At 33.9% G+C, this 25,047-nt stretch overlaps 3 protein-coding genes across 7 annotated transcripts; 1 reads left to right on the forward strand and 2 right to left on the reverse strand.

Annotated features, from left to right (window-relative positions):
- Positions 1-858: 858 nt before the first annotated feature.
- On the reverse strand, positions 859-5,129 carry LOC133318244 (cystinosin homolog). The gene is made up of 6 exons (XM_061520241.1): positions 5,046-5,129; positions 2,678-2,844; positions 1,782-1,824; positions 1,428-1,545; positions 1,278-1,327; positions 859-1,031 (listed from the first exon to the last, which is right to left on the reverse strand). The coding sequence occupies exons 1-6, from the start codon at positions 5,127-5,129 to the stop codon at positions 936-938; spliced, it is 558 nt and encodes a 185-aa protein (XP_061376225.1). The 3' UTR covers positions 859-935.
- Positions 5,130-9,357: 4,228 nt separating this feature from the next.
- On the forward strand, positions 9,358-15,086 carry LOC133318177 (uncharacterized). 4 transcript variants are annotated; one of them, XR_009752439.1, is made up of 6 exons: positions 9,358-9,609; positions 9,725-9,831; positions 11,709-11,826; positions 12,673-12,998; positions 14,260-14,405; positions 14,567-15,086. XR_009752439.1 is itself a non-coding variant. In XM_061520157.1 (4 exons), the coding sequence occupies exons 1-3, from the start codon at positions 9,438-9,440 to the stop codon at positions 11,760-11,762; spliced, it is 345 nt and encodes a 114-aa protein (XP_061376141.1). In that variant the 5' UTR covers positions 9,358-9,437; the 3' UTR covers positions 11,763-11,826; positions 12,536-12,653. The 4 variants fall into 4 exon arrangements, 1 of the variants encoding a protein (XP_061376141.1); XR_009752435.1 differs by having other exon boundaries at positions 12,718-12,998; XR_009752440.1 differs by lacking the exons at positions 9,358-9,609; positions 9,725-9,831 and adding an exon at positions 10,058-11,175 and having other exon boundaries at positions 12,718-12,998.
- Positions 15,087-19,728: 4,642 nt separating this feature from the next.
- LOC133318251 (protodermal factor 1-like) lies at positions 19,729-21,179 on the reverse strand. 2 transcript variants are annotated; one of them, XM_061520252.1, is made up of 3 exons: positions 20,989-21,179; positions 20,457-20,817; positions 19,729-20,059 (listed from the first exon to the last, which is right to left on the reverse strand). In XM_061520252.1, the coding sequence occupies exons 1-3, from the start codon at positions 21,140-21,142 to the stop codon at positions 19,729-19,731; spliced, it is 846 nt and encodes a 281-aa protein (XP_061376236.1). In that variant the 5' UTR covers positions 21,143-21,179. The 2 variants fall into 2 exon arrangements, with proteins under 2 accessions (XP_061376236.1, XP_061376231.1); XM_061520247.1 differs by having other exon boundaries at positions 20,971-21,179.
- Positions 21,180-25,047: the final 3,868 nt, after the last annotated feature.

The raw sequence follows: 25,047 nt of genomic DNA on the forward strand, positions 1-25,047 counted from the left end.
AAGGACTAAAATGGGTTCATTTTGTATTTCTTAGGGACCACGATGGGCCTTTTTATTTGCTAGGGACTAAAACGGGCATCGTAAAATTTGTTGAGGACCAAAAAGGGTATTTACTCTAAATTTAAAAACATTTTTCAAGATCCGTGTATTTTTCAATTAACAAATTAAGGGGGAAATAGTTAACACTGCATTTGGACTTCTAATATACTTGTGTTCTAATGAGTGCAATGAGTCAATATGGTTCCAATCCTCTATTCCATTACATGACAAAATATTTTCATTGCATAATATATTCTCTCAGTTGATTCTCACGCAAGATATATATTCATGTAACCCCAAATGGCATAACGAAAACGACCTATAAATTTAATACATTAAATTTTTAAGTTGAGATGTGATATTAAATCCACTTATTATGATGAATTGTCACTTAACCTATTACTATTAGGGATAGTTCTCCCCAATATAATGCACACTAACATGTTGGATAAGAAAATAAAGAAAAAGAGCCACCTGATAATTGTATCAAATAAACAAAATTTCTTTCTGATAAATATATTATATATATTTTGTACATCATCCTTAGGAAATGAAAATATATTTTCAGTACTATGTATATATCAAGCATTTGGTACATCCTTTACTAAATATAGAAAAAAATAACATATTTATACTACCCCTACTTTTATGAGTATTTCCTTCCATATCTTTTTTTTTTCTTTTTTTGATAAGAGAATACCAACTCCTATTGCACAAAACACGTGCTCGTGGGAAGGAGGGGGATTTTAAATTACAGTGCCTAATTTACGGACATTGTACATTGGTATTGCACACTACATGATCCAAGTTACTCCTCATACTTCTGCTGGAGGCTGATTAGAAGAATTGAATGAATCTTTGATTTGTTGATCTACTAGATTTCCACAAGTTAGTGGTTACTTGATTTCTTCAGAATTTTTAGAAGTCCCTTTCTTTTCAGGATATAGTACATAATGTTGTAACATCAAAATAGAATCATAGAATATTGTTACCTGCAATGGTGTAATATAGAGAAAATCATCAAAAAATTTCACAGTAGTTAATGATTTCAATACATAAACTCATGCAACAAGCCTCTTCTATGATTTTTAAAGTTTAAGCAAATTCTCACATTCATTGTGTCATTTCATTTATCTTACGAGGCCTACTTCTTGAATGGCTTTTAAATATGTTCAACAAATTTTTAATTTTACCACACAAAAAGAATTGAGAATATGGAGTAGCAGAAGATTACATACCAAGGATATAAGTACTTTCCCAATGTTCCCATAGAAGTTCACCCAGGAACCTAGATTATATAGATCAAGTTGAAATTCATATCACACATCAAGGATAAAATCTGATGGCAAGGTCTAACTAATTCACTATAGCTTGTACAAATCACAAACCTTGATCTATAGACTGCACAGCCATTTGTGAATAATTAAAGACCCCTCCAGAAAAATCAAGGAGAACACCCCCAATGCTAAATCCATCAGTGCTCTTTCTCAAGAAGTTCATGAATGCCTATATTTCATAACCAAATAGCAATAACTTAGCAACAAAATATTGATGGCTAATCAAGTAAATATCATTTTCCTTGTTCAAAAATTGTATGAAGTTAACAAGATGAATATAAGGAAAACACAAATAAATTTATCTGTCCATTACCAATGAAACAAGAGTAAGAAATTGAGAAGCAACTCTAGCCAAATTTCTAGATGATCATAAATAACATAATATGTAGGGTTAAACATTCTGACCTGGGGGAAATATTTGATGACTGTCATACATACTTGAATTGAGCTGCAATATAATTAATTTCCACAAAATTTTAGATGAAAATCTAATCATATCACAGCTCATAAGACAACTATAAAATTAACAATTACATTAAAATAACAAAATAAAAAATAAAAAGAAACAGAAGAATATCAACATTTCCTTGAAAGACCCTTGAAGAGGCTGATATTTTGCAATGTTACACTGAATTGACAGAAACTTTTCCTAACTACATCCCTACATCAATTTACATTATCAACATTGGGAACTAAACCTCAATGATATATAATCCATAAACAAAGACACTATGAACATAAGGCAATGGATTCAAACTTTAAAGTGAGATCACTGATTAAAGATACCTGAAGAAACTGTGCAATATTTAACCATAATCTCAACTTTTTTAGTTCTGCATGATTTCTTTATGCCATGTTAGAGCATGACCATAATTAATTTATCTTAGTTCACTAGTCATCTTACTTACCCCTACACTCAGATGCATATGATGTAATTCATCAAAAGATTTTTTTTATTTTTTTTTTATAAATCATCCAATATCCAGTCACTAACAAGCTCAATTAATCAAAATTCAAGCACGGCAGAATCACAAGGGTAGCAAAACTTTCCCTACCAAATTTTTAATGCAGCTGCATACTCAAAGCTCGAATTTGAGACCGCTGGTTAACCTAGAACAACCAATGCCAGTTGATCCACATGGTAGTGGATACAACACAAAAATTTTAGTAAGTGAAAGAGTACAAACATACTAATCACAGCCATTTTAGTAATCTGTATCATAATCCGAAGAGCTTAATTAACATTTAAAACCTTCTGGATAGATTGAAAAAATTTGAGTCATAATAAGAGTGAAACTTGCTTGAAGATGGAGATTAGCCAAAGCCAAGACTGGCTACGTAATGCTATGAAAAAACAAACAGCAGTACTGAACCACACGACAGCAATTATTGCAATGGCATATTTGGAGAACTTCTGATTTCCACGCTGCAGAAGCCATGAAGAAAAAAACAGCAGATAATTTACTATCTTTGAATTATGAAGAGCTTAACACTAAGTCAAAGCATTATAGTTATAAGAGTGTACCGTTGGAATCTATAAGCCCACTATGTTCCCTTTGGAGGTGGTTGTCACTATATGGATGGTACCACTAGCTTAGGTAAAGACCAGGCTAGATGGTATGATTCCAAGTATAACAAGTTAATAACAATGGAGGAATGATGGCTAAATATGTGACTTAATAGAAATGGGCATAATAACGATACATAAGATAGCCCTTAAGCTGTGCCCATGAGGGCTATTTATAAGAAAGATGGTGTGGGATGGTGAGGAGGGGGTCAACCCTCCTTGGGATATACTCCAAGGCAATGGATTCAAACTTTGAAGTGAGATCACTGATTAAAGATACCTGAAGAAACTGTGCAATATTTAACTATAATCTTAACTTTTTTAGTTCTACATGATTTCTTTATGCCATGTTAGAGCATGACCATAATTAATTTATCTTAGTTCACTAGTCATCTTACTTACCCCTACACTCAGATGCATATGATGTAATTCATCAAAAGATTTTTTTTTCATAAATCATCCAATATCCAGTCACCAACAAGCTCAATTAATCAAAATTCAAGCACGGCAGAATCACAAGGGTAGCAAAACTTTCCCTACCAAATTTTTAATACAGCTGCATACTCAAAGCTCGAATTTGAGACCATTTGTTAACCTAGAACAACCAATGCCAGTTGATCCACATGGTAGTGGATACAACACAAGAATTTTAGTAAGTGAAAGAGTACAGACATACTAATCACATCCATTTTAGTAATCTGTATCATAATCCGAAGAGCTTAATTAACATTTAAAACCTTCTGGATAGATTGAAAAAATTTGAGTCATAATAAGAGTGAAACTTGCTTGAAGATGGAGATTAGCCAAAGCCAAGACTGGCTAGGTAATGCTATGAAAAAACAAACAGCAACACTGAACTACACGACAACAATTATTGCAATGGCATATTTGGAGAACTTCTGATTTCCACGCTGCAGAAGCCATAAAGAAAAAAATAGCAGATAATTTACTATCTTTGAATTATCAAGAGCTCAACACTAAGTCAAAGCATTATAGTTATAAGAGTGTACTGTTGGAATCTATAAGCCCACTATATTCCCTTTGGAGGGGGTTGTCACTATATGGATGGTACCACTAGCTTAGGTAAAGACCAGGCTAGATGGTATGTTTCCAAGTATAACAAGTTAATAACAATGGAGGAAAGATGGCTAAATATGTGACTTAATAGAAATGGGCATAATAACGATACATAAGATAGCCCTTAAGCTGTGCCCATGAGGGCTATTTATAAGGAAGATGGTGTGGGTTGGTGAGGAAGGGGTCAACCCTCCTTGGGATATACTCCCATGATGGTAGTGTTGGGCGTGGTTGGCGCTGCCATTGTGGCAGCGCTGCACCTTTTGCATCTGGCACTGTCAGCACTGGGCAAATGGGCAGTTTCCCTTTGTGGTGCCTGTGGCGGTTGCCTTTGGTGGTTTGCGTCCCAAGATGGGACATTTCGGTGTATCCCTTGGACGTGCTGCAGGGTTGGAGGATGTGCGGGTCCTTAGGGATGACGCGGGTTGGGGCTAAGGATTGGGCCTAAACAGCTGGGCCGCTTCAGCGTTTGGGCCATCCAGAACAGGAGCCCCCCCAGCTTGGTAGCATGCGTAGGATGGTGCCAAGTTATAATCCTTGGGCGTTACCTTTCGGGCAGTCTTCGTGATTGGTAGTCTTTGTTGGGCGATATATAGGTGGTATCGCCACTTAAATATAGTTGTAGACTTGTGTTTGTACGCTTATAGTAACTCCTGGGCGTTCTCTGGTTGGTGTCGCCCACTTAGGGATTTTAGGCGTCTCTTGACTGGTGCGGGGAGAGCAACAGTTTTGTCCTTCGCTCTTCCAGGGGTACTTCAGGTCTTTCGTCCTTCTGACACGAAGGGTGTCTCTTTGGGTTTCGTGCAAGTTACAATGATGGATTCTTCATCATTGCAAGCAATTGCTTTGTTTCGAGGCACGACGCATTAATGCGACGTGATTGGTGTCTTATCCCCTTGAAATTACCATCAAGCCTCTCATCATAACCGCCCGTCCATGACAGTTATGACATCTAACGATCGGAATATCAAGAGGCAGTATACGTGAGTGCCACCTTGCACTCATTTCTTCTTTAAAAGGGGAACTTGTTCTCTTTTGAGGCTCTTCTTCACGCTGATTACTGCTCTTCCTGTTGCTACCATTACATTGTGCTTCTTCCTTCTTACCATAGTGTTCGAGCTGGTCCTTCTTTCTTCACTGTCTGCATATCTCTCAGGTATAGTGTCTCACTCTTTCTCCTTTGATATTCCTTGTTCTTCTTTGTATAGCTTTTCCTCTTCTTTTCCTGGGCACGGTAAAAGTCATGGACGTTCCTGGGTTGGTTTTGCCTGAGTTGGGGGTTGAGGTTAAGGAGGAAGAGTTTGATGAAGCCTTTGACTCCGTCGAAGGCTGTACAATGGGGCCAGCTATGCAGGACTATCTTGCTAGGCGTGGGGGAAGCAACAGCTTTCCCTCATATCGTTCCTTAGTCCCTGAGGTGGAGTCATTGCCCCATGGTAGAATTCCAGAACTTCTAGGTTTTTCTGAAAAGGAGATTTAGAGTCTCTTGCCTGAACGGGCTGTAGGGCCTATGCTTTCCTACTTGGGTGAAGCATCTGGTTCTCGACCGCGTGGTGAGCGCCTTTCATCATGGGATGAGACCGCTTCCGGGTCTAGGAGGCGTCAGCCTGCCAGATCTGGAGGACGACGGTCAAGGGGTTCCAGTGAGGGGGTTAGGGCTCGCCCTTCACATCGTCGTGGTTCCAGATCTTCTGTTCGTTCAACTGGATGAAAGAGAGGTCCTTATCGCCATGTTTCACGGCGCTCTGCCCTAGGAGCCGGGTGACTTGTTCGGCCTTTGTCTTCTGTTAACCGTCTTCCACAAAATCGTCCTATAGAGTATTACTATAAGCCTTCCCACCCGACTGTTGACTCCCCTGTTGCTTTGAGCACTTCGCGGGGCCATATACCCCATATTTCTCAGTCTTTCCATCGCCGTAAATATGATGAGTCCGCAGAGAACCGGCTAGGTAGATTTCATCCGGAAGATGGACGTCTTGTAAAGTATGGTGTGTGGGACGCCATATATGAAGACCTGGGGCTTTATAAGATACCGCCTGCTTGGTGGCCTTCTTCTTTAAGCTACTCAGATTTTTATTCTTCAAGCTCTTCAGAAACTTCTGATTCTGATGGTAAGTAGTTTGTGCTTGAGTTATTTTTTTCTTGTAGTAGTTGGTAAGGAGGGTGTTGGCGATCACAAGAGTGAGGAATAGGGCGAGGTGGGACCTCATTTCTCTTCGCAGTGGTCTTCTTGGCGTTGGTGAAGTATTGAAGATTGATTGTGTGTTTATCGCTTCCAGGTAGGGGTGTAAATGGGTTGGGCTGGGCTTTGGCCATCCTGGCCCAAGCCTACGTCAAAAAAAATTCAGCCTATCTGGCCTACTGGCCTATTAAAGGCTTTATTTGTAGGCCAAGCCCGACCCATTTTCAAAAATAAGAAAGCCTGACATGGCCTACAGGCCTTGTAGGCCTCCCACTAAATATACTAAGCAAAAAAAATAATTGTTTAGAGCAAAGAAAGTTCCATTCATGCATGCATTAGTACTTCTCATAAGAAAAAATGACAAACAAGAAAGAGTCAACATAATACCTCATTTCTAGAATGTATGTCATAGAGGAATAGAGTCAAAGAAATGGGAAAAATAAGAAAAATACAATTACTGAATGCTGAAATAAAGTCTATAAGAGAATGTCATTCATCTAAAAATCTTTAAACCACCATCAAGACAAGGGAAAGAAGAGTATTATTGAAAGATCTTCATCAGTAACATCATAATCCAGCAATGTACTCATTGCTCCATGGTATTAAGTTGCAACAACATGTAAAATTTGGAGACATTAGGCAAGTTTTCCTTTCATAAAATAAAATAGCACAAAAAATAAGAGATATTGGTATTTGGTACTTTGTGTCTTTGCCACATAAAATAAATATTATTTTATTAATTTATTTTAATAAATTAAATAGGCAAGCCTACAAGGCTGTAGACCAGGCTTGACAAAATTGGCCTATGGCCTATTTATTAAAAAAATCTTTTTTTATAAGCCTAAGCCTACTCTACTTTTCTGAAAGGCTGGGCCTGAGCTGGGCTCAATGTAGGCTGGGCTGGGCCAGCCTGGCCCATTTACACCCCTACTCCCAGGTAGGATTGTTACTTGACTAATGGAGATTGCTCAGTCGGACGATCGCCTCGAGGCGAGGGATTGGGTTGAAACAGAGATAGCTACTTCGTCATTAAGTTATGCTGACCGGGACATTTTGCGTTGCCACTACAAATCTGAGCCTAGCTTCACTATTACTGAAAATGGTGCATATGAGGCGATGTGGCAGCCATTCGCGGTCAGTAGTGATCGTCGGGCTTGTGACACGCCTAGCAATGCAGCGAAATCTTGATGGCGGTTCATGGTATACAAGACTCACTTTACGGATCAATAAGTGAGGTTTCCGCTAACTGAGTTTGAGATGGGAATATTATCCCACTTGCAAGTTGCACCTTCTCATAGCTATATGTTGAATTGCGAACTGGATCAACCACCTTCTGCTATGGTGGGATGATAGAAAATGATGACAAAGGAAAGAAGCTGAATGGAAATTGCTAATGAAATCAACATGGCTAAATAAAATAAAGGCAAGAATGATGAGTCTCACACCATTGAAAATAAGCCTAAAGCAATTTTGTTGGTTATTACTCCTGGAGTAGCAAATACATAATTAATGTAACGAATTTATGTTAAAGTAAGGAATGAACAAATGGCAATGGTTTTCCTAGTTTCTCCTGTTGTTACAGAATAAATTATTCCTCTCTTGCAGACTCATTAAATATGTGGCACTCACTATATTAAAGGAAAAAAAAATGGATGAGACGTTTTTATGAGTTTGTAATTTGGGAATAGTTTACGCGAAGAAACTAATTCCTATTCAATTATATGGCAACATGGTTTATTTTATCTCATTGATTGCTTGTTTTGGAGGATTACGTAAAGATTTATTGTTCTTTCCACTATAGTTGATTATGGAGAGTAGAAATTAGGAGTGGAAGATGGATTACAGATGGGAATTTCAAATAAGGTTTTGGTGATGCCTGTTTGCTACTGTCATAATTTTAATTAATGAAAAATGATTGATTTATATGAAATTTTGGTTTGTGGATTGGCCTTATCCCGTGGGATTATATAGATTTTGGCCCATGCGACCTTTTTTATTTGCAGGATTTTTTACCTTAGCTTGTGTGGGTTAGGGCCTAAAGGGATGAGATAGGTTGTTTTGATGGCTCTACTTTATATATAAATTAGCCCATGTTAAAAGCATGCTTTTAGTACTCACATTCAATGAACGACGAAAAATCATTGTTAAAAGTAGGGGTGTAAATAGGCTGGACAGAGGTAGGTTCTAGCTCAAATAGGTCAGACATGTATAAAATACTTTAGGCCTGGCCGAATACGTTATCTTGTGTAGGCCCAAATTATAAATTTAGCATGACCTATATTTAAAAAACAAAAGCCTTGGCATAAACTTGTTAGCATGTTTAAGTCGATAAGACATTCAATAATTAAAAATAATATAACCTTATTATTCAAAACCATTAAAATAATAATTTATTTATTTAATTTAAAATAAATAATATAAAATAAGCCAGCCTGTAGACTTATAAGCCTGACATGTAAACAAAAATCTACAACATACTTTCTAAATAGGCTTTTTTTTAGGGCTGAAACTGTTCTATAATTTCATTCTTTCAATAAGTAGTTAATAATAATAATTTTGAAAAATAAAAAAATAAAAACCAAAGCATGAGATTTCCTTTATAATTTTGTGTGTGTACACACACATTATTCAGCATATTGTTCAGTATTATGTGTTTGCTAATTCTATTTTTTAATAATATTATTATTAATCAGTTTCTTAAGTGATTATATTTTTTTTTTCGGGTAAACATTAAGTGATTATATTTTATCCTTTTAAGATGTATTTAAAGTTGTATATTTGTAATGTTTGTTTTAAATAATTAAATCAATCATTTTTTTGGTACATAATTAAGTCAATAATTAACAAAGATGAATTTGAAATGATAAAAATTGCACGCTAAAGTATGGAATCCCCTTCTACGGTAGTATAGATATAGATATAGATATATTAGCAATTTTATTAACATTTCTTTAGAATTCAGAAATCCCTCCTCGATGACAAACAAAGATGGATTGGATTGGGCCCAAAACAAAACTGTCTCAAAATAACCATTGCTTTTCAAGAATGAATCATAATGTAGTGTAGTGTGGCCCTGCAATGCATAACCCATAAAAGCAATGTTTGCAGATCCAGTCTCTTTAAAACCCATTTTTTGTATTGCACTATCACTCATTCCTCTCTCTTTTTCTCCACGAAAAACCCTAGCCGCTTCTCTTCTCACCGTTCAATCAAATCAACCACTCCCCAACAAAAAATGGTTACCTTTTCGTTATCATCTCTTCCCTCTAAAAGATTCATTGAATCTGACTTGAATGTTCTTCAAGTTTTCTTCATGCTTTCTTTCTTTCTTTCAATCAACGACTCCCCAACAAAAAATGGTTGCCTTTGGCCGATGCACAACTCACAACTACAAGCAGCTCAAAAAGGTGCTAATGATGGTATTATTATTACTTTGCCTCTGATTAAAAGAGGTTTTATTTTATTAGTTGTACCATTTTAAGTGTTATTGCGTTTTATTTACCATTTTAGTTTTTGTTTCAGCGACCAAGACACTGAAGAGAGGCATTTCGGAGGTCGTTGTGATTGCAGCCGACACTGAGCCTCTTGAGATTCTTCTCCATCTTCCTTTACTTGCTGCTGAGGATAAGGTAACTTCCCTTCCATACCTTTATTTTTTCTTAAATCCTCATTAATATTGTACGTGTCATGTATTTGTACTCTATGGTTCATTCATTGTATTTGGACTCTTGTGTTTGTAGTGTTAAGTTTGTTATAACTGAATCTTAGAAGCTCAGTTTCAGTTCAGTCAGTTCGAGTCAGGTAGTTAGATTCTGTTCAGATCTCATTGTATCGTCTATATAAGTTAGGTCTCTACTCAGATCTGTAATCAATGAATTCAGCTTCAGTTTTTCTCTGAATAATGCTTAGTTTTTCTTTAGCTTTCTCTCTGATTCTTTCTCTTTTGACTCATGGTTGAGGACGAAGATTTTCTTATTTCAAGTATCAACTTTTCACTTCTTTTTTTAGCATCTATGGATTTTCTTTCTTTCCTTACTTTTTTTTTCTTCAAAAGTTTTGGGTGATATGCATGTGATTGCCTTGCCATTGCTATTATTGTGAATTATTGTTATTATTATTGCTTGCTTGCTTGCTGTGAAACAAGATTTTTATGCATATCACATTGTCCTTGATGTTTTTTTTTTATAACAATTAGTTTGTCTTTGTTGGAACAGATAAATCGAAATTGATAAAACACAGAAAATTAAAGAAACCTTCTATAATATGTATTGATAGAATAACAGAGCACTGCTCTTTACAATGGAGAAAATTAAACAACGGCAAGAGACACTTTGTATTTGACACCGAAAAGAGAAGAAAAAAGCTCCCAAGAGGTCCCCAATGGATCCCCTACATTCCCCAACTAATTCATTATCCAATCCTCCCCCATTTGGATGCTGCCTTCCCCTATAAATCCCCCCACACCAGCATCACCTTTCGCTCCCCACGCCTTCTGACTAACTTCCCCTTTTTCTTCCATGCGCTCATTGTAATCTCCTCTATCTTTATGCTCCTTTTCCACGTCATCCTTCTCCACCTCAGCTCTTGGGTCAGCCCCTGAACCTTCTTGAAATTGCACTAGACTTTCTAATTCTGGGCCAGTCCTTTGCTGCCATGTTGGGCCTTCCCCCCTTCTATTGTAAACATGTTTGATAGCCTCAACATTACCCCCATCCTTTCACCTTGTCCCCAAATCTATAAAAGTCTCCAAATCTTCCCATGAACTTTCGTTAATAGGAAGGTCGAACCAGCTGACTAAAATTTTGACTTTACCGTTAAGTAAACGACGGGCATCTAAGATATCTGCAGGCTGCACTCGAAGCTCGTAGTCCTCTGCCAAACAACTAGTAAAATTTGAAACTAGTGCTGCTGAGCTGATAGCCTTTTTTAGCTATGAGAGACATGGAAAACAGAATGAACTTTGGCATAATCAGGTAATTTCAATTGATATGCAACCGGACCAATTCTTTTAGTAATCACAAAAGGTCCATAAAATCACAGACTGAGTTTCTGATTAAGTAGCCTCGCCAATGAGAGCATTTCTGAATTTATATGCATGGGAGTTGAAAACTCTGTACTTTATTATTCAATTGCTTGCATTTCGCTATGCTTCTGTTGAGAGGCTTTTATAGTGAAGAGTACTCAATAATACATGAAGTGTTGAACACAAAGAAATCAATTGTTTTAATATGTTTGAAAGATAATGGGACATGGCTATTTCATTACTATCATCATATTGGCGTATCTTTGCTACAAAGCCATTATTACTTGAATTAGTAAACTTGTTATACCTTATGTGCACAGCCATTATTACTTGAATTAGTAAACTTGTTATACCTTATGTTTCGTTCCAATTGGTGTTGTAGTTTGATAAGAACTTTACACTCCCATAGTTCTTCAATTTTGATCACGACCTCTATTCTTTTAAACGATGTGCTCTTATTTACTCTTGTATACTCTTATACAGGTTCATTTGTATGAAAATCTCTTAAATGGGTGTGAGGTGGTTGAATCACAGTAAGACTATCACTTTCTAAGTTGCAGAATTAAAATAATCTTGAAGGAATTCCCCTCCAATCAGAAAGGTATTTGCTGTTGCTTTTAGCTCTCACTGCTTAAGCGTCTTTTAAATTTTTTTCTAAACAGTGGTATCAATAACCAAAATTTCATTAAAGCCATCTAGATTAAGGTCTTTGTAAATGGTTTCTTCTCAAGCTTTCTTTGGCCTTCTTGTTGCTCTTTTAATCAGACTTTCTTTGGCTCCTCACTAGAGCCTTAATTGGTCTAAATCCACAAGCAATTTTTTATTTGATGTAAATATAACATTAAATAAATAAAACTTTAATATATTTGAATCTAATATAAATAAGTAAGAAAGATTAATTTTAGTAGTAGCTAAATTAAACATAATATTTATTTGGATGATGAGTGAAAAATGAGATATGATGAAGGGAATAATAAAAGAGGGTGACCATCCTTGTAACAGATTCCCTGAGACAATAAAATGAAGGTAACCAACTAATAACAGTGAAATTCAAGAGATATATAGATGAATGATTTATTTTTCAAATATGTTCGATTACATCCTGGTAAAAATCGTTATGTGCTCTATGCTAGGAAGAGATTAGTCTAGTCCAAATGAGTGTTGACATCCTTGGAAATTTTTTTTAAAAACAAATTATGTAGAATGAGTAATGCATATTGAGTACCAATGTTTATTAATATTATTAGTTTCTTCTTTTACTCTTGTTTAAAAGATGTTCTCGACGTTCATGAATTGAATAATTTTTTTAGGTACAGCCTCTTGCAATCAAAATAACACAATTCAGTAACTTAATAAAATATTGCTAAAAGAAAGTAGAAACATCAATTCATTGACCTTTTGTAGCAATTAATAACAATATTAAGATAACAATTATTTTGCATTGTAGAGAGAGTGAATAACTTACTGTCAACACTTAATTGATTAACAGCAGCCACAAAGCTTCGATGCAGCTCGTCCGTCCAAACAAACCGAGGCTTCTTTTGGGTTGATGGGTCCTCTTGGTTAAGAACTTTCTCAGGCTCTTCATAATCTTCATCCTGATATTCTTCCTCCTGCGTCTTAATCTTCTTTCTCATTACATGCTGTGAGATGTTTTGGAGCTCTTCCATTCTAACAGGTTTTACCAAATAATATAAAGCTCCCAATTTAATTGCTTTCATCACCAGCATTCTGTCACTCTTTCCAGACAACACTGAAGGTGTCAATACCATGGTACATTACTTGTTCTCTTTCTTTTCTTTTTATCTTTTCTATTTTTCTGAAAATGTTGAGGATGTGACTTTTCGATGGTATGCTGATGTTTCTTTCGGTCTAAAAACCTAATTAAAAATGTTTTTTGATTTCTATATTTTTTTGGCAATATTGACTATGGGTTTTTTATTGTGTTTTTCTGTTGGCCTAGACATATTATTGGTATAATAACAGATTCAGTTTGTTTGTTTTTTACATACATATATAAATTTGAATTTTTTAGTTTTTTTAGTTGGTGTTTCATGTAAAAAAACTAACATAGAATATTTATTTCTTTAAGTTCGAGAAATATATATAATCCATTAATCCTGTATATCTATGTTTCTTTCTTTCTTTCATTGTTGTTTTAGCAATATTTAGATGTGGGTTTTCAATTGGAATAATAACAGATGTTTTTTCTTTTATGTCTAGTTCTTTCTGTCAGCTTTTTTCAGTTTGATTTTTGATGTAAAAAAATCTTTTATTTATTTCTTCAACTCAGTTGTATACTCCTGTATATATTTGTGTGAAATTATTATCACTGAAGTTTAATCATTTTCCCGTCAAATAATTTTTTTCTACATTATATCTACTCAGTGCTAATATTAGTCAATTGAATTATTTATAATTTTTTTCTTAATTCTCTGACGTTGTTCCTGAAAAATTGTGTTACCACGATCTGTACCTTCCGTTGTGCTTTACTTTTCTTTTCTTTTCTTTCTTAGTTTGGTGAAAAATTGAAAATAATGAGGATGTGGCTTTTCCATTGGGTGTTTTTGTTTCTTTTGGTCTAGATGTATTATTATTGGAATAAAAACATATTCTTTTTTTTCCATTTTCTCCATAAATTTAAATTTGTCAAGTTGATTCTTTTACTTTCTTCTGTTTGGTTTTTAAAGTAACAAATCTTTTATTGATTTCTTTGTTACACAGTTGTATATATTTGTGTGAAATATCAATGAAGTTGAGTCATTTTCCCGTCAAATATCTTATTTGTTTACATTATGTCCTGTCAATGTTACTCTTAATCCATATTTTTTTTTTAACTTTTTATCTTTCTTTGATATTGTTTGTGAAACGTTGTGTTCAATTAAATTACTGGCTTCAAATGCAGGATGTTACTAGCTTCCTATGATTGGAAATCATTTAATGATCTTTTTATAGGTTTTGTATTATGCTTGTATTTGCAATATTTCATTTTGTTCATAAAGAATAAAATTTATTGTAATTATTTATTTTGCAGTAACCACGACTATAAAGGCAATGACGGCTATAAGGTTGTTGAGAGAAAACAAGTTTGACATGATCTCCACATGCCTGAAATGGATGGACTTAGCTCGGTCGACTTTGGATGGACATACCTATTATATGTTTGTGATAGTTTTATATGTAATCTTCAACCGTTCTTTTATTATTTTTTAAAATTTTGAGTTTTGATTTTATGGTCTTCTTTCTGTATAAATTAAAAATATTTTCTCGAGGTATTATGTATTGGGGCTTCATTTTGTTGCTTGATGATCTTTTTAACATTATTTAATTTTTTATCTCAGTGTTATCTGGAGATAGCATGGAAAGTTGGTGATGAAAGGAATGAGTCTGGGAGCTTGTGATTATTTGGTAAAACTCTTAGAATTGAAGAGCTCCAAAATATATGGTAGCATGTAATGAGGAAGAAGATCATGATGAAGATTATGAAGAGCCTAAGAAAGGTCATAACAAAGAGGACCCATCAAATCAAAAGAAGCCTCGAGCTGTGTGGATGGTCGAGCTACATCGGTGGTGTTTTGTGGCTGCTGTTGATAAATTAGGTGTTGACAATAAGTTATTCCCTCTTTCTCTACCATGCAAAGCAATTGTTATCTTAATTGTTATTAATTGCTACAATTGGTCAATCAATGGATGTTTCAGCTTTATTTTAGCAATACTTTTATTAAATATTTGAGTAGAAACATAGTAGTTAATTGCGTCGTAATAGCGCTGCGAGTCGGGCTGGTACCTTGTTGCAAGAAATGTCAATTTTGTCTTAAATTTAAATATGTAACAAGAAAATTTTAAGATTTTTTTAGTTTATCTGCCTCTTTCTGTGCCACTTTTTGTTATTACAAGATTTAGTATCCTGTCTATGCATAACAGTTTAGCTGGTCTAAAGTTTCTATTTTTCTCGTACATAATTAATCCTTCTATTTGAATCGAAAATAAAAAAAAGAAGGAAAAAGAGGACAAGGAAAACGTTTAAAATTAGGAGTGTCAATTTTCAACACTCAAATATGCTGCTAACTTTTTGTGTTTGTCTCAATCCTTATTTGCATTCATGAGGATTCATGTTGGTGTGCACTGTTTAAAATAAATAATTATATAATTACATATTTGTCTCATTTATCCACTTTTATTTATTAATTTGAAGTTATCTAAATTATTTTTATTTGAAAAGTAAAATAATTAGTTATTCGTATTGTGTTCTATCGTCATGTAGTGTATGGTAAATAAGTCATATTAATATAGAGAGTTTTGATACAAATAAATATCTGTCATGTTCGTGTCGAAGATATTTGTGTGAATTCAAACATGACCCACCAACTCAAATTTTTACCTTTATTAAAACAGATCATATCGTCATTTCTAACTCACTTAGGATATGTATCATAACGTTTCTATTTTTTTTTCAATTTTTAATGTATAAAATAAAAATGATTAGAATTTATGCTTAATAAATTCAACTTAATTTTCTATTCCAGAAAATAAACCAATAACTAAAGAACAGAAATTGTAAAAAAAATAAAATAAAAACTTTTTATTTATTTATCATTCTCGTGCACATTATTTCTTAAATACATATATTGTATACTGTATTATCATAATTAAAAAATTAGAAAAAAAATCTCTCTATTTATTAAATATCTGTCATGTTCGTGTCGAAGATATTTGTGGGAATTCAAACATGACCCACCAACTCAAATTTTTACCTTTATTAAAGCACATCATATCGTCATTTCTAACTCACTTAGGATATGTATCATAACGTTTCTATTTTTTTTTCAATTTTTAATGTATAAAATAAAAATGATTAGAATTTATGCTTAATAAATTCAACTTAATTTTTCTATTCCAGAAAATAAACCAATAACTAAAGAACAGAAATTGTAAAAAAAATAAAATAAAAAACTTTTTATTTATTTATTTATTCCGTGCTCATTATTTCTTAAATACATATATTGTATACTGTATTATCATAATTAAAAAATTAGAAAAAAAATCTCTCTATTTATTAAACAGACACATCTTAGAATGTGTGTATTATCAAATATATATTTTTATCTAAAAATTCTTTATAAAAAAAAGAAATTATTTATCTATAGATATTGATAAATGAGTTCCATCAAAAGATTCAAAACCTTTCATGGTGCTATGAAACGTAGTGATATTTCAAAACTCGCCTATTCTAAGCATATTGGTCTTTTTAGATCAGAGATGTTATTATGTACCTCAATTAATTCCCCCACATACTATTTTTCAATTCCTTTTATATTCTATTTAAAGTTTCTCAATTTTTTTTCCCTTTTTCCCACTTTTTTTTTAACAAATTGTAAAGGAAAAAGAAGAATCATTAAAAAATGGGTTAGACACATGCATCTCACACATGCGAATATATTCTCTCTGCTAGGGAAAATAAGATGAATTCCTCCAACGATACTCATGGTAGACCGTTGAAATATTCTCTGAATCCACCAGATAATTTACAAAACTCACGCAAAAGTATCAAAAGATCTACACACGGGGAATAATTCTCCTTGATCTCCCCAAATAGAGGAGCAGATTTGGGCAAATGTCTGGACCACTCAACGCCTGGAAAACAAAGGACCTTCGCTAATGCACTTAGATCGGAAGATAGTCCCATGGGGACGATAGTGCTTGGCAAGAAGATAACTTAATGGAGTCAAACGAGCCTCTAGATCCTGATAAGGGTGACATCTCTGAATGAGGATTCCAGACCATTTATGAAGCAGATGGTTCCGTCAGAATAAGATGTTCCAAAGAAGCAAAGCAGAGGATGATAAGTCCTTGGAGGAATGCTATCATAGTTAAACTCCTAGGGAAAAAGGTGGGTGTTCTGTATATGAATAGCAAACATGAGAATCTGTGGTCAAGTCATGCTCCATTGTAGTAGCAGATGTGGGTAACGATTTCTTCTCTGTAAAATTTTCAAATCTGGAAGACCTCAATTTGGCATTAACAGGAGGCCCTTGGGTGCTGATGGGTCACTACCTCGCTATAAGGAAATGGGAGCCATGCTTCAACCCTCAAAAGCCAATATCCACAGAGTCACCGCCTGGATTCGATTACCAGGTATTCCCCAAGAGTTCTGTGAAATGCCTTTTCTGAAACATCTAGGAAACATAGTTGGGAAAGTCCTAAAGGTTGATAAAACTACCTCTACAAGTGATAGAGACAAGTTTGCTAGGGTATGCATAGACCTCGATCTCTCCAAACCATTGAGAGGAGAGTATATCCTAAAAGATGAAGTCCTCAAAGTTGAATATGAGGGTCTCTACATGATATGTCTCTAGTGTGGTAAATATGGCCACAACGCTGAAATATGCCCTGACTATGCAAAACCAGTGGAGAATAATAACACACAAGAGGTCAACATAGCATAAGTTGACAAACCTGTAGCAAGTCAGGGAGTAGGCCCATGGATGGTCGTTCAGAGGAAAAAGAATTCAAAAAATCTTCCTCCCAAAAAGACAGCTGGCACAACTGGTGATTCCTATAATGAGCTAAATGGTGATTTCTTTTTTTGTCTTTCATCAATAAGCAATCCTAAGCATATTTAACAAAGGAAGCTATATCCACATCACTCGCTAACTACCAAAACAATGTTGGGATCAACTCTACAACATGAATATACCACAAACCATCACAATCCATAAAATCCTCACATTTTCGTGCACTATTCATCACAAAATCTAGAATTCTTAAATGAAAACAAGAAAAGAAAGGTGATTCCTTACCACAATGTACCCAAGAATGAAGGGTAAAGCTTACTTCAAGCTCCCATGGCCTTAAGCTCCATCAAAATTCATATTTTTTATGAAACCCGAAATCTTAGGGGAAGAAGAACTCTTTCTACAATGAACCCCACATGAAAATATGGGTACCAATATGTTTCTCTCAAAATTTCTTACAAATTTGGCTTTGGAATGAAGTGATTTGGAGATCTCTATATGTATTTTGGAAGATTTCACTCAAAATCTTTTTTTTTCTCCCTCTGTCAATTCTGTTGGAAGATGAAGAAGAAATAAGAAGTTTTGACGCTTTTCACTTACATAGATTAAGTGAAATTCAACTAGGTAAATGCTTATCTATCTAGTCACCTCTATTCATTACCAAACTTTACCTAATGGACTAAAATATTTTTCTAATCATGTTTCTATTTTTACTTTTACCTTTTGAGTAATTTTGCCATTCAACATTTTTTTCTTAACTATCATTTTTAACTCATTTTTCATCAAAGGTGACTTTAATTCATTTACTTATAGGCTATGGTCATTGTAGATATTTCTAAAATTTATAAAATATGAGAAATTTTGTGTATTTTTTAAAATTAGAATGTTGTACTAGTTCAATTATTGTTGCAGTTTAATAAGTGATTTCGAGTTCAAATTTAAAAATTTATTATAGAAAGATTTATTGCTCTTATAACCCTATTCAGTCCAATTGAATTAATCAAGAAATCAATCAATATAAAAATAAAAATAAAAATCTTCTAAGGTAGTGGTTGTGCCTTATTTTAAAAAAAGAGAGTAAATATGTTTTTTTTGTCCTCAGCAAATTTCACAATACCCGTTTTAGTCTCTAGAAAATAAAAAGGCTCATCGTGGTCCCTAAGAAATTTAAAATGGACCCATTTTAGTCCTTTTAAGGACTAATATGGGTCTTTTTTGAATTTGTGAGGACCACAATTTCAACTAAATGAGTCTATTTTGAATTTCTTAGAGACCACGATAGGCCTTTTTATTTGCTAGGGACTAAAACGAGTATCATGAAATTTGCTGAGGACCAAAAATGATATTTACTCTAAAAAAAATTGAGTTTAGTAGAATGTACGGGGATTAGCTCCTGTGGTAAATGACCCTGGGCCAAACCACAGTCTTGTACGGTTTCTTTTCAAAGCAATTAAACTGGCACTAACTGTATCTCCTATGGCTGCTTAGCTGTTCCTTTTCAAGTAATGGTTAACCCTCTAGCATATAGCCCTCTATGTTTGTCTTTACACATGCATATATATAGACAACTAAACCATGTATTTTCACTAGGAAACAATACTACCCAATTTCGACATTTAATGGTGGGGTCCTTGCTTGTCTGCAAGACCCACCAACCAAGCTTATGTAGTAAGCCCAATCCACACTTTTAGACCGTGTTACTTCAATATTACTCTGTCTGGCAAAATCAATTCATTTTGACTCTGCTTTGTGGGGATTTCTCTTTAACTCTTTTGAATGAAGGTCTTGTACAATCAATTCTAACAACAAATGAACTTTATTTAAAACTAAAACCATAAAGCTTGCATTAAATTGGAAACAAAACATGATACCAATAACAAGATAAATTAAAACATATCATAGCCATAAATGTCACAAACTAGCAGAAATCTTCTTACATATTAAGTTCTTAACTCCATAATTTGACACACTAAATAAACTAATCCATTTCAAGCTCTAGGCTTCATTTTCCCTTCGTTGGCCATCTTGAAGAGGTGAGCTTGTGTTGTTGCAGCCTTGTTTGAGTTAAGTGATGCCACAAATCTGTCCCTGACTTGGTTGGTTGTGTAAGGGAACTTGTTATTCACCAAGGAGTTGAGAAAAGAAGCTGTACCTTCTCTGTATAGTGCTCCTAGCCCATCAGTTCTTGTGTTGGAAAGTGCTTGTGGCAAGGTGACACCAGAATTGAACCCGGGAACATTAGTCGCACCAAATGCACTCCCTAAGGTTCCCCACCACCCAAGCAATCCCCATATGATTCCTGGATGAGTCCTCCAGTAGCTGAAGATTAAAAGAATTGATTCATTAGGTTATATTATAACAAAAAACCACTCCCCATTAAGGGTGAGAAAAATTCATAGATTCAAATCTATAATCATTCTGTCACAAAAGAACAGTTTTACTACTGATCTACGCTCATCCCATTAAAGTTGTATAACAGTGTGGTAAAATAATATATAGTAGTTTACTTTATATTTTATGGGAAAAGATCCATTTACAAACTTTTTTTATAAATTACACTAAATATGACCGGTCATACATTCTTGATTGAAGTATAACCAGTCATACTTAGTGTAATTTGTAAGAGTTTGTAAACAAAAAATTTATAAATATAAACTAATAGATTAGTATATATTGTATAGTAGGTAACGATGTACTTGTTGTGAAAGTAACTTACTTGCATGTGCCAGTGAAGGGAGATGGGGAAGGAAGGAAAGGGGGTGAAGGGATATTGGGGGTGCCAGGGTCAATTGGGGTGGTTGGTGGGCTAACAGTGATTGGTGTTGGGGGGCTACCACTTCCATAAGATGGTGGGGAGTTATAGTATCCACCACCTGAAGGAGGGTTTGAAGGTGTTGAAGGGGTTGAGGGTGTTGAAGGTGTTGAAGGGGTTGAGGGTGTTGGAGTGGGAGGATCATGTGGGGGTGATCCACAGTTGCCACCTGGGGGTGTTGATGGGGTTGGATTATAGCTTCCACCACCTCCATGTGAGGGTGGGGTGCTTCCATGGCCATGAGATGGAGGACTACTGTGTGAGCCTGCAATAAGTGAAGACAATGTATGTTATCACATGAGAAAGGAAAAGACCAAAGTCATTAATTAGCTATTGCTTGATTCAAATGTAGATAGCAATACTATTTATGCTTTGCATAAATATTGGACAAATGTAGATACTTCAGTTAGAGGATTACACAGAGAATTAGAGAAACCTGTGGGAGGAGTTCCTGCATGTGGATCTGGAGAATAGTAGTTCTTCTGGTCTTCAACAGTGGTGGATATTACAGGTATTACAAGGTTCTGAGAAAGCAATCCAATGAGCATTGCAAACATGGTAAGAGAGACATGATTTCTTTTCTTCTCCATTATGTCTAGCTGGTTAGAACACTAAGAGATAGAAGAAAGAAAGAAGGTTAGAGCAGGATTTTGAAGTGCTTTGGAGTAGGGAGCTAGCAGGGGATATAAAAATGGTTCACAGACTGAAGTAAATATTAGCAGGTGGGAAGAGTATGTGGTTAGTTGATGTGTTGCAGGGTGCATTTACTCATAGTATTTACTTCTTCTCCATGTAATAAATATGTCTGAATTTTTCTGCAAAAGCTTAAGAGCACATGACTAAAATTCAGTTAAGCATGTCTAACAAATCCTCTCTCTCCAATCCTGGGCCTTGTTTCTTGTTGATCAAAAGATTAAGCTGAATTGTGTGTACAAATGTCACTTATATATGGAAATCTAATTATAGCAGTTATACACCATTTTCTTTGCTATGTCTAAAGAAGTTTACAACTTAGAAAGATCATTTACAATTGTTGCATCTCAGTCTCCTTCAACAAAAATTAGGAAATTCCACTTGAATATAATATCAATCACTTGAAAGTGAAATCTCCAACACCCCCACATTTATTGGAGCTGATAGAGACATACCCTAGGAAAGGACATCAATATGCATAATAGGACACGCTTAAAAAAAGCTATGGTTGATTTTAACAGGCTGTACCCATCAATGCAATATATGCCTTTCTGTATTAATAAATAGATATTCAAAAGTTGATATTGTATATAATAAGGTATAAACAGGACATATTGAGTGTATTGACTTGATTTACCAATTTCCAATTTCGAACCCACTTTCTTTTTTCTATTTTATTCTCACTAAGGTTCCTGGACATTTGAAAAATACCGAATGTGGAGAGACATAAACCCAAAATTAAATTAGTCAAATTTATTAAGACTTTATATACGAATTGGTATGTAAAAAAAATCAACAATTTAACTAATGAGCATGGAAAAGTGTAAAACTCTGCTATATGGTCCATAAACAGCTAGTTCATATGTTGCCTTTCAGTAGAGTAAGCCACAGTGACCAGTAATAGTCCCCTAAATTTCTATCATCAGTCAGTATCTATGGCTCAGCTCAACTGTCATATATTTTGAATATTACATTAATTGGAAATGGCCTACATTATTTTCTTTCTCAGGGCAAGTCAGAAGTATAGGGAATAGATGACTACCTTTGTGTATTCACTCATGCAGCAAAATATTAATATACTATCTATCATGTATATAAATATTTAACATATTCGTCGTAACATTTTATTCAATTAATAAAAAATAATTGTATCATACTTAAAATTCTTTGCGCAATTCCTTTACGAGTTTTTAATATATATATGTTAAGGTTTAAAATAGTATTTATTTCTTATTCTAATTACTTAAAGAATAAAGTATTAAATATATTTTAGAATTTTAAGGTATTTAATGTTTTTTATTCTTTAACATGTGTCCTAAGTACGTGCGATAATGAGACCCTCACTTTTATTTTTAAAGATTCCAATCGATTCATTGCTTCATAATTGATCTAATTCGGGACGAGTCTCGTGATTAAGATTTCAAACCCCTCATAAAAACGATAATGGAGAGAATCGAACACATACTTTCGCTCCACCTTTATCTTACTTTATGTATATATCTAGATGAAAACTTACAATTCACCTAAGGAACCTTTTCTAAACCCAACAAATGAGTCCAGGAGGGGATAGGAGGGGTGATCGCCCGCTCAAGTCTATGCAAATATTTGCCTACTTAAAAGAAAGGTAATATAATATAAGTTGCCTCCTTTCAAGTTCAGCGTTTGAGCTTTCCTCTATATTATTTCAGTTTTTCAAATTTGATAACGTATTGAACATGTTTAAGTTAATGTGAATTTTATTTCTTTTCTCATTAAATTTTCTTGGTTCCGCCATTATTAAGCCCTCACATGAGCTCAACTACTCCATTAAACTTTAATGAAGATTTTGTGAGAATTTTGTTTGGTGCTTATAAAATTTATCATTTATCTATCTAATTTTATTCTTTATATAAAAAGAAAACTTCATTTAGACTTGAAAAAAAAATTGTTACACATTATTTATATCTCACATTTTACATAAGGGATAAGTCACAAAATTAAAGTGTACGTATATATATATATATATTTGAAAAAAATAAAATAAAATAAATTATAATAAAATAATAAAATTTGTATAAATATAATATATGTTCAATTGTATGTGTATCTTCATTCGAAATGAAACATTTGGCGAAACAGTAGAAAAGAGGGGCCCGAAACACTAAAATTACAAGTGAGTGAGTTATTACGAAATAAATGACATTGACAGAAAAGTAGGTTTGGTTACAAAAATGTTAGGAGAGGAGTGAATCGGGGTAGGAAATTTGGTGCCACCATTGGGACTCATAATCTCTGTCAAACCTTGCATTGACTTGGGTTTTTATTAGAGAAAGAGACATTGGTTCGGATTCAATTTTTTTATTAATAGAAATGAATGATTCTCTGTACTTGTAAGAAAACAGTTTGGCTATGAACTGTTTCATAAGGGCAGACAATGTTATGAATGACAGCAGAGAAGCAGTCTAACACAAAGTAAAATGATAAACTCATTTCTGTTAGGGTGAACGTTATGTAAAGCAATTATTTCAAGCAAGAAGTTAACAATGTTACGCTTTCGTAAAAAATGTATATTAGGTAATAACAGCGAAAAATTAATCTAATTATTTAAGAAATTAATACCTTACGTAAAAAACGCAAAATAAAATTTGTCTCTATTTTAAAATGGCGTTCAAAATATAACTGAATATTTCATATTAGCATTACCTACGTGTAAACAATTTGCACGTTATCTGCATCAACGCTCGCTGTTTTAATTATCTACATGTACAGGTAGCTCAATAGAGGGACCTCACGATAAATGTATTCAAGTCAAAATTATGGGTGCGTTTAATGTTTTTAAAAAAATAAAGAATTAGATTAGACAAAGTGTCTTCTTTGGATTCTCCTTCTTCTTCTTTTTATGCAAGACGCTACTTATAAACAAATGTTTGGTTAACAGGTTATGAGAAAATTTCTTTTTTTATAAAATTAAGAAAAAAGCTTAAAAAAAAGTTCATTCTTTTTTTTATGCAAGACACTACTTATAAATAAATGTTTGGTTAAACAGGTTTTGAGAAATTTTTTTATTTATAAAATTAAGAAAAAAGCTAAAAGACAAAAGTTCCTAGAATGAACTTTTTTTAAGCTCTTATCAGCTCTTCTTGAATTGTGTATTTTTTTTTTAAATGAAGAGCTATAGAGATGGAGATAGAGTTTTTTTGAAATATGTGTTTTTAAGTAACTTTTAAGCTAAAAATTGAATCTAATCACTAATACCTTCTGTTAGAAATATTAAGAGTCAATTACAATATTAAAAAGATTTTATTATAATTATAATATTAATACTCTTGATATTACCCATTAAATGTTATATGACCCAATTAATTACTGATACACTTAATCTCAATCATTGATTTGATTTGGTATATGATGGATGTACCGGATTATAAGTTATGGAATATATATATTATGGATGATCCTCTCCCGTTCAACCTTAATGTTATTCTCTCCATTAGAATATATATCAAGAAAAGAAGGCTTATAGAAAGAAACTACCCCAAAAAATCGCTGACAAGATGTTTGCTGTAAAACCTTCATCATTGTTTTCGGGTATGTCTTTATCTCTTATATGTATGTGAAAATCATGTATTTTCAAGATCTCTTTATCATGTTCCTATTTTATGATTTATGAACATGATATATTATGTATAAACTAATATGTGGTATCAGAGCATGGTTTGGAAATTCATGATTTTTCATGTATGGTTATGAATGGATTCTTGATTTTTAAAAAATTAGGGTTTCTAAAATTTATGATTTTTCCGTATCATTGTAATTCGTCGGT

Source organism: Gastrolobium bilobum, unplaced genomic scaffold (genome assembly GCF_033153095.1).
Source record: "Gastrolobium bilobum isolate Gb01-03AN ecotype WA unplaced genomic scaffold, APGP_CSIRO_Gbil_v1 utg16305, whole genome shotgun sequence".
In the NCBI taxonomy this organism is placed as follows: domain Eukaryota; kingdom Viridiplantae; phylum Streptophyta; class Magnoliopsida; order Fabales; family Fabaceae; genus Gastrolobium; species Gastrolobium bilobum.

Coding starts and splice junctions, on each gene's coding strand:
- LOC133318244 (XM_061520241.1), bottom strand. CDS start 5,129: ATGGTAAGAAGGAAGAAGCACAATGTAATGGTAGCAACAGGAAGAGCA. Junction 1,825..2,677: donor TGGCTAATCTCCATCTTCAA/GCAAGTTTCACT, acceptor ATTATATTGCAG/CTCAATTCAAGTATGTATGA. Junction 1,328..1,427: donor TGTGCAGTCTATAGATCAAG/GTTTGTGATTTG, acceptor TATATAATCTAG/GTTCCTGGGTGAACTTCTAT.
- LOC133318177 (XM_061520157.1), top strand. CDS start 9,438: ATGGTTACCTTTTCGTTATCATCTCTTCCCTCTAAAAGATTCATTGAA. Junction 9,622..9,724: donor TCAAAAAGGTGCTAATGATG/GTATTATTATTA, acceptor TTTTTGTTTCAG/CGACCAAGACACTGAAGAGA. Junction 9,832..11,708: donor TACTTGCTGCTGAGGATAAG/GTAACTTCCCTT, acceptor ACTCTTATACAG/GTTCATTTGTATGAAAATCT.
- LOC133318251 (XM_061520247.1), bottom strand. CDS start 21,142: ATGGAGAAGAAAAGAAATCATGTCTCTCTTACCATGTTTGCAATGCTC. Junction 20,818..20,970: donor AGGTTTCTCTAATTCTCTGT/GTAATCCTCTAA, acceptor CACTTATTGCAG/GCTCACACAGTAGTCCTCCA. Junction 20,060..20,456: donor CCCTTCACTGGCACATGCAA/GTAAGTTACTTT, acceptor TTTAATCTTCAG/CTACTGGAGGACTCATCCAG.